Here is a 16,798-nt window from a genome sequence, read left to right as displayed (position 1 = left end):
AGTCACCATAAGGAGAGTGGATAAGGGAGACTAGAAGCCAGGAGACCAAGCAGGAGATTAAAATAGCGGCTCAGGAGGAATTAAACTCATTTGAGCCTCACATTCTGTTCCTTCAACTTGAACGTCTAAGGCCTCAGACCTTTGGTGAAGTGAATAGCGGGAAGCCGGCTAAAGGGAGATGTTTGTTCTTTAAAGCAACAACAGCCCACCGGCTGTCATTCAAACATCAGACAGAAGAGGAGACAGGCCCTTCCAGAAAGGGCAGGACCCAGCTGCCTCTTAAGGAGAGAACAAGCAGCCATCTGTTCTGGGACCAGGGAGTGGATCGGCTCCTGTCTCGTGCCCCTTCCAGCTCTGGGACTCTGGGACTGCAAGGCCAGAACTCTGGACAACCCACAGACACAGTCCTCCTGTCCAGTCAGCTCATGGGGCTGCCTGCAATGGCAGGACACAAGTATCCTCTCGACACCAGGTTCACACCCTAGAAACAAATCAATCAACAATGGCTAACATCCCAAAAACAGACAACTACACAACTAGTAATGGCACGATCTTACCAAAAAACAACAAAAAACAAATCTGATAGTGCCTCTAGAACTAAATACCAACATACAGGCATCACAGGGGACAGCAGAACATGTTAAATAACACCAGGAGATGCCATCCACAAAATCCTGACTGTGGGAAACTCCACAAGACAAACAGTCCAGTTTCTTCGATAAATAAATTGTAAGAAAAAAAGAGTTGGGGCCGGGCGCAGTAGCTCACGCCTGTAATCCCAGCACTTTTGGAGGCCGAGGCAGGTGGATCACGAGGTTAGGAGATCGAGATCATCCTGGCTAACACAGTGAAACCCCATCTCTACTAAAAATACAAAAAATTAGCCAGGTATGGTGGCGGGAACCTGTAGTCCCAGCTACTCGGGAGGTTGAGGCAGGAGAATGGCACAAACCCGGGAGGCGGAGCTTGCAGTGAGCCAAGATTAGGCCACTGTGCTCCAGCCTGGGCGACACAGCAAGACTCCACCCCCCCCCCAAAAAAAAAGCGTTGGGTGGGCCAGGCACAGCGGCTCACACCTATAATCCCAGCACATTGGAAGGCTAAGGTGGGCAGATCACTTGAGTCCAGGAGTTCAAGACCAGCCTGGGCAATATGACAAAACACCATCTCTACAAAACGTACAAAAATTAGCTGGGCGTGGTGACAGGCACCTGTAGTCCTAGCTACTTGGGAGGCTGACATGGGAGAATCACTCGAACCCAGGAGGAGGAAGTTGCAGTGAGTCGAGATCATACCACTGCACTCCAGCCTGGGTAGCAGAGTGAGACCACATCTCCAAAAAAATTAAATTAAATTAAACATTTTTTAAAAGAGTTGGAGGGGCCGAGCGGGGTGGCTCTTGTCTCCCGTAATTCCAGCACTTTGGGAGGCCAAGGTGGGTGGAACACTTGAGGCCAGGAGTTCGAGACCAGCCTGGCCAACATAGTGAAACCCCATCTCTACTAAAAATACAAAAATTAGCCAGGTGTAGTGACAGGCACCTGTAATCCCAGCTACCTGAGAGGTTGAGGCCCGAGAATGACTTAAAACCGGGAGGCAGAGGTTGCAGTGAGCTGAGATCGTGCCACTGCACTCCAGCCTCGGCGACAGAGCAAGACCCTGTCTCAAAAAAAAAAAAAGTTGGAGGAAAACACAGATTAAGAGACACATCACCTATCACATAGTACTGTTTGAATTCTTCTTCAAAAAAACTTTTGAAAACTTTTACAAGACAACTGGGGAAATTCAAATACTGACTAAATATGGTATTAAGACATCACTGTTAATTTAGAGGGGTATAATAATGGTAGTGTTATGGGTTTTTTAAAGAATTCTTAACTTTTTTTTATTTCTCTGTTGCCCAGGCTGGAGTGCAGTGGCTCTATCTTGGCTCACTGCAACCTCTGCCTCCCGGGTTCAAGCAACTCTCATGCCTCAGCCTCCTGAGTAGCTGGGACCAAAGGCACATAGCACCTATTGGCTCAGCTATTTTTTTTTTTTTTTTTTGTAGAGATGAGTCTCACTATATTGCCCAGGCTGATCTCAAATTCCTGGGCTCCACTGGTGATCCTCCGACCTTGACCTCCCAAAGTGCTGAGATTACAGGTGTGAGCCACCGTGCCTGGCCAAGAATTCTTATCTTTAAGATATAAATTGAAATATTTAAGAATGAAATCTAATGTCTGAGATGTACTTCAAAATAATCTGGTGGAGGAGTGCACTGGTAAATAAATGAAACAAGATTGGGGCCATCAATTGATAATGGCTGGAACTAGGCATTATGTTACCCTATTCTCTCTACTTTTATGTGTGCTTGAGAATTTTCACAACAAAATGTTGAAAAAAAAAATTGTGATAGGATTTTTCTACCCAAGAATAACCCACCAGGTATGATACTCCACAGGAAAGGGATCACATTCATTAGATTCGAGGCTGTCCCCTGAGAACCTGCCAGAATTTGCTGAATGATGAGAGAATCCATATCTTCCTCTTCATAAACTCCATGATGGGAGCTGTCCTAAAATAACTACCCACTGTAAGAAGTGGATTTGTTTTCATTTATGCTATATGACCTGTCTCTGGTTCAGAAAGTCACACCCAAGGCCACACTGACTTTATCCACATCTTTCAGAACGTACTTTTTTTTTTTTGAGACAGAGTCTCGTTCTGTTGCCCAGGCTGGAGTGCAGTGGCACAATCTCAGCTCACTGCAACCTCAGCCTCCCGGGTTCAAGCAGTTCTCCTGCCTCAGCCTCCTGAATAGCTGAGATTACGGGCACCTGCCACCATGTCCAGCTACTTTTTGCATTTTTAGTAGAGACGGGTTTTTGCCATGTTGGCCAGGGTGGTTTCAAACTCCTGACCTCAGGTGATCCACCCGCCTCGGCCTCCCAAAGTGCTGGGATTACAGGCGTGAGCCAGCACGCCCGGCCAAGAACGTACATATTTTGATTGTGTTTCTCTGCCTCTGTCCTTCCCAGCAAACGTGCCTGTTGTCCCCCTCAGGAAGCCAAGCTCCCCACTACCAACATCCATAAGAAGCAGGTTCTGAAAATCGAAGCGGTTTCCAAACCGCAGTCTCTGAGGAAGGCTTCATCCAGGTGTCTCCTAGGAGCCATGCTCAAATGCAATCCCCTCTCAGACACGCCGCTGTTTTAACAGGATCCCATGTGCTAGAAACCCTGAAAGATGGGCAGAAAGAGCCATCACCTCCAGGCTGCCCTAGAGCTCCCGTACAGCACGGTCAGGTCCAAGATGATGAGCACCACGCCCACTTCTCGAAGAGGGAAATTGAAGTTGGAACTTGGAGCACAGTTCTTGGGAACTACCAAGACTGCCTGGGAGTCTCCTAGTTCTAGGACTGGATGGGACACCTGTCTCATTACCACCCTGCCTGGTACACCTCCCTGTCCTGTCCCCTAATACGCAATATTTCCAACTGGCCTGGAGAGAGCAGGAGGATGACAAAGACCACTGGGTGGCCCCTGCAAGCCACACACAACCGTTTCGACCCTTAAAGCTAAGAGCCAAGAGTGTTATCTGCACAAGCCTGTCAATTAAAGGTGCTGGGAAGATCGATGGATGGATCAAGGCTTCTGGGAGAAGGGGCCTGAGCCTGACCCCATCCTGTGATGAGAGGGGGTGGAAGAAAGAACTCATCAAATTTAATGCCCAGCATGGAGTTTGGGGAGTGCTTAAGAGAAGCCGGCAGCTGCAGCCTGCTCCAGGCCTCCCATGGCCACCAGCGCCCGCAGAGCAAGGGTCAATAGTGTTCGCTGCACTGATTTCAGATGCTTAAAGACAAAGAAACTCCAGATACAGCAAAGGAAACAGAGGTCACTTAGTGTCATGATAAAACCAATCACTCTTTCTCCTTGGGTAGGTTAAGTCCATGGCCAAAGCCATCAGGATGGTTGGAGCGACAGAAGAATGGGATGAAGCCAGGGGCTGGGAAGGCCACCGATGTCTGCCTGCATTGCAGGCAAGAGCACGGTGCACTCAGGAAAAAAGAAAGGACTCTACGGGCCCCAGCCAATCCCTCCCTGTCCCTATCAAGGTCCTTCCCTGGGCCTCACTGCACCCCCCACCACTCACAGACTCGTTCTGCCCACGCTCATACCCACCAGGCTGCCCCCTTGGCCCACGCATGGCTGGTCTTGACTGCTACTGGTGTGGCTGTCACCACCAGACCTCTGACCTTGGTCAGCAGGAGCGTAGGCTCAAGGAGAGAAGAGGGGGATCAGTTCTGATCAAACCCCATTTACCCTCAGGTAGCACTTCGTACCTTTCTGTCCTATCTCCACTCACACGATCTGACTTGAGTCTCACAGTCCTTTGTGGGGAGGCAGAAACTGAGGCTCACAGGGATGAAATCTACCATCACACCATAGTCAACAGATGAGCCAGAAAGAGAACTTCTTGCTATCTGTGCAGGGGTCTTTTCCTCTCCACCCTCCGGACCACCACCCATTCTCTACTCAGAATCAAGAACTGGTCCCACGCGTCTGCCTTTCTATCGAGCCCATTTTCCATTCCAGCCCTCGAAGCAGGCCCAGGCTGTCTCAGACCAGCCGTCCCATACATCCTGCTGGCTTTAGAGAGTTGCCCTGCTCACCATCACTCTACAGATAAAATGCTGAAGGGCAGAGCACGGAAGGGAATCAAGTCCAGGGGAAGAGGGACTCAGGCCCTGGAACATTGCTCCAGAGCTCCCATGGCAGCTTCCTCTGGTAGACACACACACGTCCCTGGCATCAGCCATTCCTAGACCACTCGCAGGATTTCCACTATATTTGATAACACTTGTACTATTATTACTATGATTTCTATTAAATAGATTCATTTCAGCTGGGCACGGTGGCTCACACCTGTAATCCCAGCACTTTGGAGGCTGAGGCAGGTGGATCGCCTGAGCTCAGGAGTTTGAGACCACCCTGGGCAACATGGTGAAACCCCCATCTCTACTAAAATACAAAAAATTAGCTGGGCATGGTGGTGGGCACCTGTAGTCCCAGCTACTCGGGAGGCTGAGGCCCGAGAATTGCTTGAGCCCCAGAGGCGGAGGTTACAGTGAGCCAAGGTGGTGCCACTGCACTCTAGCTTGGGCTAACAGAGTGAGATGCCTCCTCAAAAATTAATTAATTAATTTAATTGATTCATTCCTGTGACTTCATATGTTTAATTTAAAGTGATGCTTTATATCACTGCCACAAATGGAAAAAAATCAGTACCACTGGCCATTAACCAGGAGAGAATCCTAAAAATAAATGAAACAAAAAGAAAAACAACCTAAGTTCTAGCCAGGCAACTGTTCCCCACTCAGAGGACCTGAGCCGGAGGTCTGCTCTCTCTTAGCTACAAAAGGAAGATTAGCAAGTGTTTAAAAGGCGTTACAGGCAGACTAGCACCCACCTGAAACTTCCCCTCAGAGAAATCACAGGATTCGCAGAGAACTGAAAAAGGAAGAACTTTCTCACTAGCTGACTCAATGTTATTTCATGCTGAACCACCTTATGTCATTTCATGGGAAATTCATTCTGTGCAGTGGGCAACATCTTGTTACACTACATTATAGGAAGGGGGGACGAGAGGAATGGGACACAACCCACCACAAGGCCAATCCATGCCAGCTTCTCAAAGTCCCCCCTATTCCCTGCCTACCACCACCCCAAGTACGTTCAGCCTGTGGGCATGTCCAGCGGCTGCTGGTCACCCCCAGGTGTCCCTGGCTCCACTGCCCGTGTCTTATAGGGTGCGGTATTAACCACTCCAAAACTCATTCGGTAACTAGGATCCAGCAGGGTCACTGGAAGCTGCACGAAATCCCGGCAACATTTCTGTGGGCAGTCAGCTTTCACACTCCCCTCCCCCCATTGCTGGAGGCTCTGCCATGCACCCTAGCAGAACAGGGAGGCTTTGTGCCAACGACCTGCCTGGTAGCTCCGTGGGGTCTGGTGGATGTCAGACCTGCAGCTGGGGTTGCAGCCCAGAACGCTTCCCCAGAACCTCCTTTGCCCACCCCAAGCCCCACACCTTTCATCACACAGGTCGTCCAAAATGTCTCTGAAATAGCTAAAGAAAACTATTTTCGACATCCAGGAGTAAACGAAAGAATAAACACCAGAAAGGCGAAGAGGCAAAGTCACCCCACGGCGGTGGGGCGAGGGGGTGGGTGAGGAGTGAGCCACCTCCAAACTTGCTCCTCGCCTGCCGGCACCGAGCGCAGAGCAAGCGGATCTCGGCCAGGCAGGCACCTCGCGGGCTCAGCCAAGTTGCAGAGAAGCAAATGGCAACACCGGCGCATGGAGCCGCCCGGGCTGGATCAATGGCATCCGCGGCTGCAGGCTTGGGGAAGGGGGCCGCGGTCTGCAAAGGCAGGGTCTGGGGGCGACGGACTTGGGGTCCCTCCGTCAGGGATCCACCCCGATGCGCCCTCCCAGCCGTCCTCCGATTCCCGCAAGGTCCTGCCCAGGCTCCTCGCACCAGCCAAGGTCTGGGGCGAAGCTCCGAACTCGCTCCCCGCGACGGTACCTGGAGAGGAGGCTTTTTGCAAACCAACACGGAGCCAAACACCCATCCGAAAAGTCCACCCCAAAGAAAACCGGACTGTAGCAGGAGAGCGGAGGGAAGGGGCCGGCGGCGCCGCCGGGGTTTACCTTTTCTCTTTATTCTGCCTCCGGGATTTGTGCAGGAGTCCGATGAGCACCACGGCGGCGCGGATCCCCGCCTTCCGGCAATGCCTCCTCCCCGCGGGCTGGGACATGGCGAGGCCTCCCGCGGTGCCCGACCTCGCCCGCCCGCGTCCCCGCAGCCCCGGCTCCGCGCGCTCCGCACCCGGCCCCAGCGCCCGCGCCCCGGCCCCCGGCCTCCGCCTCGCATGGGCCCCGCCCCGCCTAGGTGCGCCCCGGGGGTCAGGTGACCACGCGCTCCCCCCTCCCTCCCGGCGACCTTCAGCGTCTCCTCGGGGCCCGCGGGGCAGCCGCCGTCCGCTCCCCCGGCGCGGGCATTTCCGAGGCTCGCTCCGGGCGCGGCCCGGGCCGGCGGCTCCCGGCTCCCGCTCAGACGCGCCGCCCGCGCCGGGACCCGCCCCGGCCCCGCCTCCCGCGCCCCGGCCTCGGCCGCCCGGATGGTGGAGGACGCGGGGCACAGGGAGCGGGCGAAGCGCAGGAGGAGGCGGACAGCGTTCCCGGGACCCCCCTGCCCGGCTCCCAGGCGCCCTCCCCGGCCCCGGCCCCGGCCCTGCCTCCCCTCGCCCGCGTCTTCTGGTCCCCGCCCGCACTCCCGCCGGCGGCCCGGAGCTCCCTCCCCAGGCAGAGGCGGCTGCCGCCCTCCCCGGCCCGGCCCCGGATACTTCCCCGATGCTGTCACTGCCTTTAAAACAGAGGGCGAGAAAACAGGCACCGAGAGGAAACGCGCGTCCTCCTCGGTCCAAACGAAACTGCCCGCGCGCGGTCCCCGTCCCCTCCCGGACGCCCCGCGTTTACAGGGGGCACCTGAGCCCGGCGCCCGCCCCGGCTCGCAGCTCCCGGGCCCGGGTCCCCGGGTGGGAGCGTATGGATGGGGCGCGGAATGAGGCGGAATTCTGCCCCCGCCTCCCCCCAGAGTCGGCGCAAGGATCGCCGAGCGGGGGTGCAGGGTGGGCTGGGTCGGCTCCCCGCGAACACTGGCTCTCCCGGCCCTGGGAGTTTCACTCCACACCGGGTCAATAACCGACTTCACTGCGACCCCGCTTCCTCCTGGCGGGCCAGGCGCATCCCACTCCGCGCTCCCCGCGCCCACCTGGCCTGGGCGCTGCGCACTCCCCACGTGGTCCCTCCCGCCCCTGCCAGCCGCGCGCCAGCCTCCTCTCCTTCGGAAAGGAAGGGCGGAAGGTCGCGCCCGCTGCTGGGGAAAGGGCTGTGGCCTGGTCCCGACTATCAGCGCACGGTCTCGCTCACAAGCCCCCTCATCCACTTCCACGTGCCGTCCAGCGTCCCAGCCCCCTCCCGCCCCGCTGCATCACTCACCGCTTTGCCCCCCTAGGGAAAAGGAAGCGGGCAGGGGGCTGGAGGGAATTAAAGCAAGCCAATTAGTCCATCTTTGGAGCCAAAGAGGTCCCCCCCTGAGGCAATTTGCCTTGTTTGTTTGTTTGTTTTATACTCTGGTGTTCAAGCAGACACAGAAAATCCAGGCAGGGAGGGGACCCTGCTGGGTGGAGAGGGGAGAGGGACTGCAAACGAATTTGAGGACCTGAGGCTTCAGCCCAGCCTCTCGAATGCCCACAGCTTCCTGCTGGCACTGGAGTTGGGGTGGAGGGGAGGGAGCCGCAGGGTGGTTGTAAAATGGTCTATTTATGAAGCGGCCGTTACCACTGGCCTTGCCGCCCCCCACCCCCTCACTGCCGGGGTTGTGGGGGATCAGAGATATAGATAACCATGGACTTCTTTTTATAGCTAGAGATTTGAATGACCCGGGCCGCACTCCTGGGATTGGCGGTTAGGCGGGCTGCAAGTACTATGCCAGTAGTGACTTAAGAATTGGTCTGGAAAAAGAATAACATGAATGTCCTTGGTGGAGAAGAGGGAAGAGCTCCCAGCGGCATGCAGCCCAGAGCTTTCTCTTCCCCCCTCTCCCGCCGCGCTGTAGCACACAGCACCGGAGCACCCACAGGTTAGCTGATGGACTGCTTCAGCGAGATGGCAGGGAAGGTGATGAGGGCGCTGGCTTAGGTCTATCTTAGCCTAGGGTGTATTTTATGCATACACAGAAGGCTGCACCTCAACAGAAGGCCTGACCCTCCTTCCCAGCAGGTGAGAGTGTGGGAGCTCGTTCAGGTCAAGCGCACCGTGGGTAACGGGGTGGCTCACACCTGTAATCCCAGCACTTTGGAAGGCCGAGGCAGGTGGATCCCTTGAGTTGAGACCAGGAGTTCTAGACCAGCCTGGGCAACATAGTTAGACCCCATCTCTCCAAACAACTACAACAGGGAATTGGGATGATGAAGGCACAAAATCCACCAAGCAGGTTCCATTATTCATTCTCTCATTCTGGGGTTCCCAGCCCTTCCACAACCCCAGTGTGGCTGCAAACACAAGGCTGTCCCCCAAAAGACCATAGCCTCTCAGACCCTGACTCTTGAGTCTCTAAGAGGTAGAATTTCCAGGCAGTAAGAGGTTCCATCCTTCTGTCCCTGCCCTACAAGCTCGCCACCTTTGGTGCATAGACACCAATTCCCCTCCTTAACTCCGACTCCAGCCCCCACAGCCCATCACACCCACACCCCACAGAGGGAACCCCAAAGCACAAGAAAACCCATCAATAGCAGAGACTGGAACAACTATCAATGCTAGGCTTACCCATTCCACCAGCGTTTATTAAACATGTGCAGTATGTCCAGCTTTATGTAAGAGCCTAGGGCAAGAAAGAAAAATGGAAGACCATCCCTGCCCGAAACAAACAGGGTTAACACACACCAAACCACAAAACAAGACCATTTCCAGCCAGTGTGTGCAGTTAGCCCAGCCAAAGCTTCCCACAATTGGGCCACACGCCACCTCCTTCACAATTCTTTGTCTTAATGTCATGCTGTTCTGCCGTTTATAATTTTGCTTTAATTACATCAACTTACTTTTTTACTTAATTTTTTGTTTTTTTTTTTTTTGAGACATTGTATTGCTCTTGTCACCCAGGCTGGAGTGCAATAGCACAGTCTCAGCTCACTGCAACCTCCACCTCCTGGGTTCAAGCGATTCTCCTGCCTCAGCCTCCGGAGAAGCTGGGATTACAGGCATGCGCCACCATGCTGGGCTCATTTTGTATTTTTAGGAGAGACTGGGTTTCACCATGTTGGCCAGCCTGATCTCGAACTCCTGACCTCAGGTGATCCATCCGCCTTGGCCTCCCAAGTGTTGGGATTACAGGTGTGAGCCACCGTGCCCGGCCTTTACTTAATTTTAAAAGAAAACGTTCTTGCAACCCTAAATGAAAATCCATTATCACTTGCCCTTCCTACCATGAAAACAAATATAAATTTATTAAGTTCTACCTCAATACTGTTGCCTGACAAAGGCTCTAAGCTTGAAGCACCTTCCTTAAAAAAGCAGGCAGGCTGGGCGCGGTGGCTCACGCCTGTAATCCCAACACTTTGGGAGGCCAACGCGGGCGGATCACAACGTCAGGAGATCAAGACCATCCTGGCGAACACGGTGAAACCCTGTCTCTACTAAAAAATACAAAAACTTAGCCGGGCATGGTGGTGGGAGCCTGTAGTCCCAGCTACTTGGGAGGCTGAGGCAGGAGAAAGATGTGAACCTGGGAGGCGGAGCTTGCAGTGAGCCGAGATGGCACCACTGCACTCCAGCCTGGGCTACAGAGCGAGACTCAGTCTCAAAAAAAAAAAAAAAAAAAAAAAAAAAGCAGGTGGTGTGAGGTGTTAGTGACACACCTGCGCCAAACCCAGGCACCATCCTTGAAGAAATCAGAGTTCAAAAGAGAATGAACAGGGAAGAATTTTGACATTACTATGCTCTAAGGCCACATTCATGAGGCACGTTGGGATGGGCTGAGAAAGCTGGATACATGCAGACCACAGGAAATGCGGAGGGCAGAAGTCTGTGACGGCAGAGAAGGGGTCTTCCTCTAGGTCCTACCTCACCCAAATTATGCCCCACGGCATCCCAGCTCCCAGGACCTCCACGGCCTGTTCCAGCCTCCAAAGCTCACAGTCCCAGAGAACAAAGTGCCAGGCAGCTGCCAGCCCAGGTCTCTCTTCCAGTCTAGGGGAACTCCAAAGGCTGAGGAGGCCTGGGTGGGAATCAGGCCTGAGGCGGAAGACAGCGAAGTTAATCATGAACAGAGCGCAGACAGCTGCACAGCCCGTTCCTAAGGGGCCAGTGGGTTGAGGCAGACAGACACGCATGCCTGGCCCTGAAGAAAAGGGCCTTCTGTGCCTGGGGACAGGCTCCAGGAGACATATCCATGAGAAAGCGGGAATCAGCACCGATCCCCGTGCCCCTGGTCAGAGTCAGCCTGCAGCAGATGCCACCTCCTCCCCCCGCCCAGCCTCCAACTCCCAGCGCCCCACTGCTGGGCAGAATGACTGCCGCTGTTCTGGGCTGGGATTGGGGGTGGGTGGGGGCAATGAATGGGGGCAATGGAGCAAGGAGGGTGGGGCTTTTGATGAAAACCAGGTGTCTTCAAACGCCTTGCCCCTCCCCTCCACGGGCAGGGTCCCAGCCATTCCATGGACCACATAACCTTTGCAACAACGCAAGGGTTATAAACAGAGCCTTGGACAGGACGGGCCAGCACCCCCGCTCTCTTCTGCCTTTCAGGGTATACACATCACACACCTGCTCTGGAACATCACTCAGAGGCCCCCTGGCACACAGCTGAACGCTCACACCTGTGCTAAGAACCCTCCATTCTTGGCAGGTACATCAGCGCCCCCTGCTGGGCCACAGCACAATTGCGTCTCTGGGATGCCCCCTTTGGAGGAAGACAGGAGGGGGAAGAGGGAGGCAGGAAGGCGTGGGGAAGGGAAGGATTGCAGTCATCTGAGGTCGGGAAGCAGTTTCTATTTTTGAAAAGAGAGAGATGGGCCGGGTGCGGTGGCTCACGCCTGTAATCCCAGCACTTTGGGAGGCCGTGGCAGGCGAATCACTTGAGGTCAGAAGTTCGAGACCAGCCTGGCCAACATGGTGAAACCCTGTCTCTACTAAAAATACAAAAATCAGCCAGGCATGGCAGCGGGCACTTGGAATACCAGTTACTAGGGAGGCTGAGGCAGGAGAATTGCTTGAGCCCAGGAGGCGGAGGCTGCAGTGAGCTGAGATCCAGCCACTGCACTCCAGCCTGGGTGACACAGCAAGACCCTGTCTCGTAAATAAATAAATAACCAATTAAAAAGAAGAAGAAGAGGAAGGAAAAGAGAGATGCAGGAAAACTCTTTGCCAACATACTGACTCTCCTCCCAGCTTCTAAAATCCCGTCCCAGAGCCCACGACCAGCCCCCAGGAGGTCCATCCCACCACAATAGGGTCCTAGGCCTCAAAGACAAGCCTGGGAAACCTCAGCTCAGCCCAGCTTTCCTGCGGCCACAGACGTCATATGAAGCAGAGGATCTAAACTGGCTCAGGTTTTGGAAACGGATCTCCGTGACTTGTGTGGCATTTCCAAGCTCCAAGGAAAGGAAACCACGCTGAGGAAACCCACAGATCCCACTCAGTGGCAGGCACCCTGCGCTTGGGTACCCAGAGCCACGAAGGTGGAGCCTGCAGTGCCTGATGTCGATCAGAACCCCGCCGACTTCCTGTTCAGGGATTACGGAGAGTGGGTAGAGAGAGGAAGAAAGAAGTTCTTCATATATCGCTTGGGTTACTGAAGTTATTTAAAATACTTCCTTTTTTGAAGTTCATTTATGGATTTTTGAATTTTTGCTAAGCTGCATGACTATAATAATTTTTCCCACAGTGAAAACATTCAAAAGGATCCTTCTGTGTGTGAAATTTCTGATGAACAGGAAGAGGTGTTATTTTGCATAGAGGCTGCCCAGGAGTCAGTCCAGAGAATCGGGAGCTGATGAGGCCGAGGGCTGGGAGGCCTACAGCACAGTCCCTCTCCAACCCAAGGTCCCCCAGCCTCACTGATTACCAAACCTTCTCAGCTGCTGCTACTCCCGAAGCCACTTCCAACTCTAGGGTTTCTGAGGCTGAGTGGAAAAGCCGGGATCGAAGCTGTCTTTCCATAATATTAGCAACATTGCTTAGCAACGTCTTTCAAAGAGAGAACCAGCAGACTCTCCAAAACCCTATTCTGTTTGGCTCTCCAGAGAACAGAGTGGTTGCTTATACATGTATTATTTATATACTATTTTATATATCCAGTAACGCCTTCTGTGCCTGGCTTCTCCGGGAGATGACGAATTACAACTATGTGAGATTTCCAGGCGACTAGGGCTTTGGGTAGCAAAACTTTTTGTTTGCTTCCTTGCTGGCTAGCTTGCTATGACTGTAATGACCCTAGCTAGAGATTTCCCTCAAATGCCTCAACATGCTGTTGTCCTTTAAAGACAGGTTTGACACCAGGCGTGGTGGCCCACGCCTGTAATCCCAGCACGTTGGGAGGCTGAGGCGGGTGGATCACGAGGTCAGGAGTTCAAGACCAACCTGGCCAACATGGTGAAACCCCGTCTCTACTCAAAATACAAAAATTAGCCGGGCAAAGTGGCGGGCGCCTGTAATCCCAGCTACTCGGGAGGCTGAGGCAGGAGAATCGCTTGAACCAGGATGGCAGAAGTTGCTGTGAGCCAAGATCGCACCACTGCACTCCAGCGTAAGCAACAGAGTGAGACTCCATCTCAAAAATAAATAGATAAAAATAAAGGCAGGTTTGATGGAACCTCTTTGTGGTGACTCAAATCCGTTATTATTAATACCAACTACTATCATGAGCTCAAATGCAGTTAGGAACTGACAGGCCATTGAGGGGAGACATCCATTTGTCCCTACGCTTAATGGCCCCAAACAGCTGTGGTACAAAGACACTGCAGTGAGGGAATAAAAACACACATGGGGGCCGGGCGCGGTGGCTCAAGCCTGTAATCCCAGCACTTTGGGAGGCCGAGGCGGGCAGATCACGAGGTCAGGAGATCGAGACCATCCTGGCTAACACGGTGAAACCCCATCTCTACTAAAAATACAAAAAAATTAGCCGGGTGTGGTGGCGGGCGCCTGTAGTCCCAGCTACTCGGGAGGCTGAGGCAGGAGAATGGCGGGAACCCAGGAGGCGCAGCTTGCAGTGAGCGGAGATCGTGCCACTGTACTCCAGCCTGGGCGACAGAGCCGGACTCCATCTCAAAATAAAAAAATTTTTTTTTTAAATTAAAAAAACACGTTGCAGTCAGACAAAGCTACCCCCAGTTTTTACTATGTATGCAGCCTTGGACTAGGAATGCACCCCCTCTGTGCCTCAGTGTCTTCATCTGTAAAATGGGAATAACAATAGTGCCATCCTATCAGCTACTGCAAGGATTCAGTGAGCATGCGCGCTCTACACAAACACTTGCATGAAAATGTTCATCACCATTTTATTCAAAATAGCCAAAGTTGGCCGGACGTGGTGGCTCACGCCTGTAGTCCCAGCTACTCGGGAGGCTGAGGCAGGAGAATCACTTGAACCTGGGAGGCGGAGGTTGCAGTGAGTCGAGATTGAACCACTGCACTCCAGCCTCAATGACAGAGTGAGACTCCATCTCAAAAAAACAAAACAAAACAAATAACCAAAGTCTGAAAGCAGCCCAAGTGTCCATCAACAAGCCGTGGCACATCCACGCAGTGGAATACCACTCAACAATAAAGACGAACAAAATATGGACACACGTGACAACATGGAAGCACCTCAAAAACAAGATCTAAGTGGAAGAAGCCAGATACCAAAACATGCTTAAGACGCTTACAATGTGATTCCATTGATGAGAACTTTTTTTTTTTTAATTGAGATGGAATCTCGCACTGTTGCCCAGACTGGAGTGCAGTGGCACAATCTCGGCTCACTACAACCTCTGCCTCCCGGGTTCAAGTAATTCTCCAGTCTCAGCCTCCCGAGTAGCTGGGATTACAGGCTCCCCCTACCACGCCCGGCTAATTTTTTGTGTTTTTATTTTATTTTTATTTATTTATTTATTTATTTTGAGATGGAGTCTCACTCAGTCACCCAGGCTGGAATGCAGTGGTGCCATCTCTGCTCACTGCAAGCTCCGCCTCCCAGGTTCACGCCATTCTCCTGCCTTAGCCTCCCGAGTAGCTGGGACTACAGGCGCCCGCCACCTCGCCCAGCTAATATTTTTTTTTTGTATTTTCAGTAGAGACGGGGTTTTACCATGTTAGCCAGGATGGTCTTGATCTCCTGACCTCGTGATCCGCCCATCTTGGCCTCCCAAAGTGCTGGGATTACGGGCGTAAGCCACTGCACTCAGCCAATTTTTTGCATTTTTAGTAGAGACTCGGTTTCACCACGTTGGTCCAGCTGCTCTCGAATTCCTGACCTCGGAATTCACCCACCTCAGCCTCCCAAAGTGCTGGAATTACAGGCGTGAGTCACCACACCGGCTGATTAGGAATTTTATTTTATTTTTTATTTTATTTTATTTTTTTTTTTTTGAGATGGAGCCTTACTCTGTCACCCAGGCTAGAGTGCAGTGGTGCGATCTTGGCTCACCAAAACCTCCGCCTCCGGGGTTCAAGTGATTCTCCCGCCTCAGCCTCCAGAGTAGCTGGGATTACAGGCACCCACCACCACGCCCAGCTAATTTTTGTATTTTGAGTAGAGATGGGGTTTCATCATGTTGGTCAGGCTGGTCTTGAACTCCTGACCTCATGATCTGCCCGCCTCAGCCTCCCAAAGTGCTGGGATTACAGGTGTGAGCCATGGCACCCAGCTTATAAGAAGTTTTAAAACAATCTAAGATACAAAAGCATTAGAACAATGGCTGCCTCTGGATGTGGGAGATTTTTCTGAAATATTCTATATCAGGATGGAAGAAGGATCCATTTGTCCGAAATGTATAATGAAGATTTGTGCATTTCGGCCGGAAGCGGGGGCTCATGCCTGTAATCCCAGCACTTTGGGAGGCCAAGGCAGGTGGATCACTTGAGGTCAGGAGTTCAAGACCAGTCTGGCCAATATGGTCAAACCCCGTCTCTAGTAAAAATACAAAAATTAGCTGGGCTTGGGGGTGGGAGCCTGTAATCCCAGCTACTTGGGAGGTTGAGGCAGGAGAATCGCTTGAACTTGGGAGGTGGAGCTTGCAGTGAGCCAAGATCACGCCACTGCACTCCAGCCTGGGCGATAGAGCAAGACTCCATCTCAAAAAAAAAAAAAAAAAAAAAAAATTATGCATTTTGATGAATGTAAATTTTACCTTAAAAAAGAGCTGAAACTAATAATAATAAAGTGGAGAGTGGAATTAGATGAAATAAGAATGGCAGGTGTTGATAACTGTTGAAGCTGAGGGAAGAGAAGTTCATTACACTATTCTATTCACTTTGTTCGCAGGACAATTTCCATAATAAAAAAAATTAAAGAAAATGTTCACAGTGGGGGAAAAGGTTAATAGTGACTATCTCTGCAATTGTGATTGTATTATCTTTATATTTTTCTTCTATTTATAAATTTTACATAAGGACTATATATTGGTCAGGCACAGTGGCTCACGCCTGTAATTCCAACACTTTGGGAGGCCGAGGCAGGCAGATAACTTGAGGTCAGGAGTTTGAGACCAGCCTGGCCAACATGGTGAAACCCTGTCTCTACTAAAAATACAAAAGTTAGCCGGGCTTGGTGGTGCACACGCCTGTAATCCCAGCTACTTGGGAGGCTGAGGCAGGAGAATCACTTGAACCCAGAGGCAGAGGTTGCAGTCAGCTAAGATTGTACCACTGCACTCCAGCCTGGACGAGACTCCATCTCAAAAAAAAAAAAAAAAAAGGACTATGTATTAAGTTTGTAAATAAAGAACTATGTATTAATTTTGTAAATAAAATGAGAAGACAAGTAAATGTGGAAGCACCGTGAAAGTCATCTGTAAGTGGCCTTGTTCACTGTGCTATGGGAGTCGGTATCCTGCAGCTCACTGGGAAACCAGATAACCCAGCTTGACAAAAATGAGAACGAGCACCTGAGGCTTTTCCATCCCATCTGTAGAACCTCTCTCTGGCTCTCCATGTTTCCTCCTGACTTGTGTCTATTTGCTGTTTGCAAGACTTTTTAGAAAGACTAGGCC

At 52.2% G+C, this 16,798-nt stretch overlaps 1 protein-coding gene across 6 annotated transcripts in view; it reads right to left on the bottom strand.

Annotated features, from left to right (window-relative positions):
* RAP1GAP2 (RAP1 GTPase activating protein 2) overlaps window positions 1–16,798 on the bottom strand; it is a 299,993-nt gene that overhangs the window by 188,121 nt on the left and 95,074 nt on the right. Inside the window, exon 1 of one of the 6 annotated variants that reach the window (XM_028835878.2) lies at window positions 6,696–7,183. The exons of 4 other annotated variants lie outside the window; for them this stretch is intronic. In XM_028835878.2, the coding sequence (XP_028691711.1) occupies window positions 6,696–6,802 (107 nt within the window). In that variant the 5' untranslated portion in view covers window positions 6,803–7,183. Of the gene's footprint in view, window positions 1–6,695; window positions 7,184–16,798 lie in introns of those variants that run through there. One more of the 6 variants, XM_028835879.2, reaches the window with a different exon arrangement.

This window comes from Macaca mulatta, chromosome 16 (assembly GCF_049350105.2).
Source record: "Macaca mulatta isolate MMU2019108-1 chromosome 16, T2T-MMU8v2.0, whole genome shotgun sequence".
NCBI lineage: Eukaryota > Metazoa > Chordata > Mammalia > Primates > Cercopithecidae > Macaca > Macaca mulatta.
This window is presented reverse-complemented; position numbering and strand designations above follow the sequence as displayed.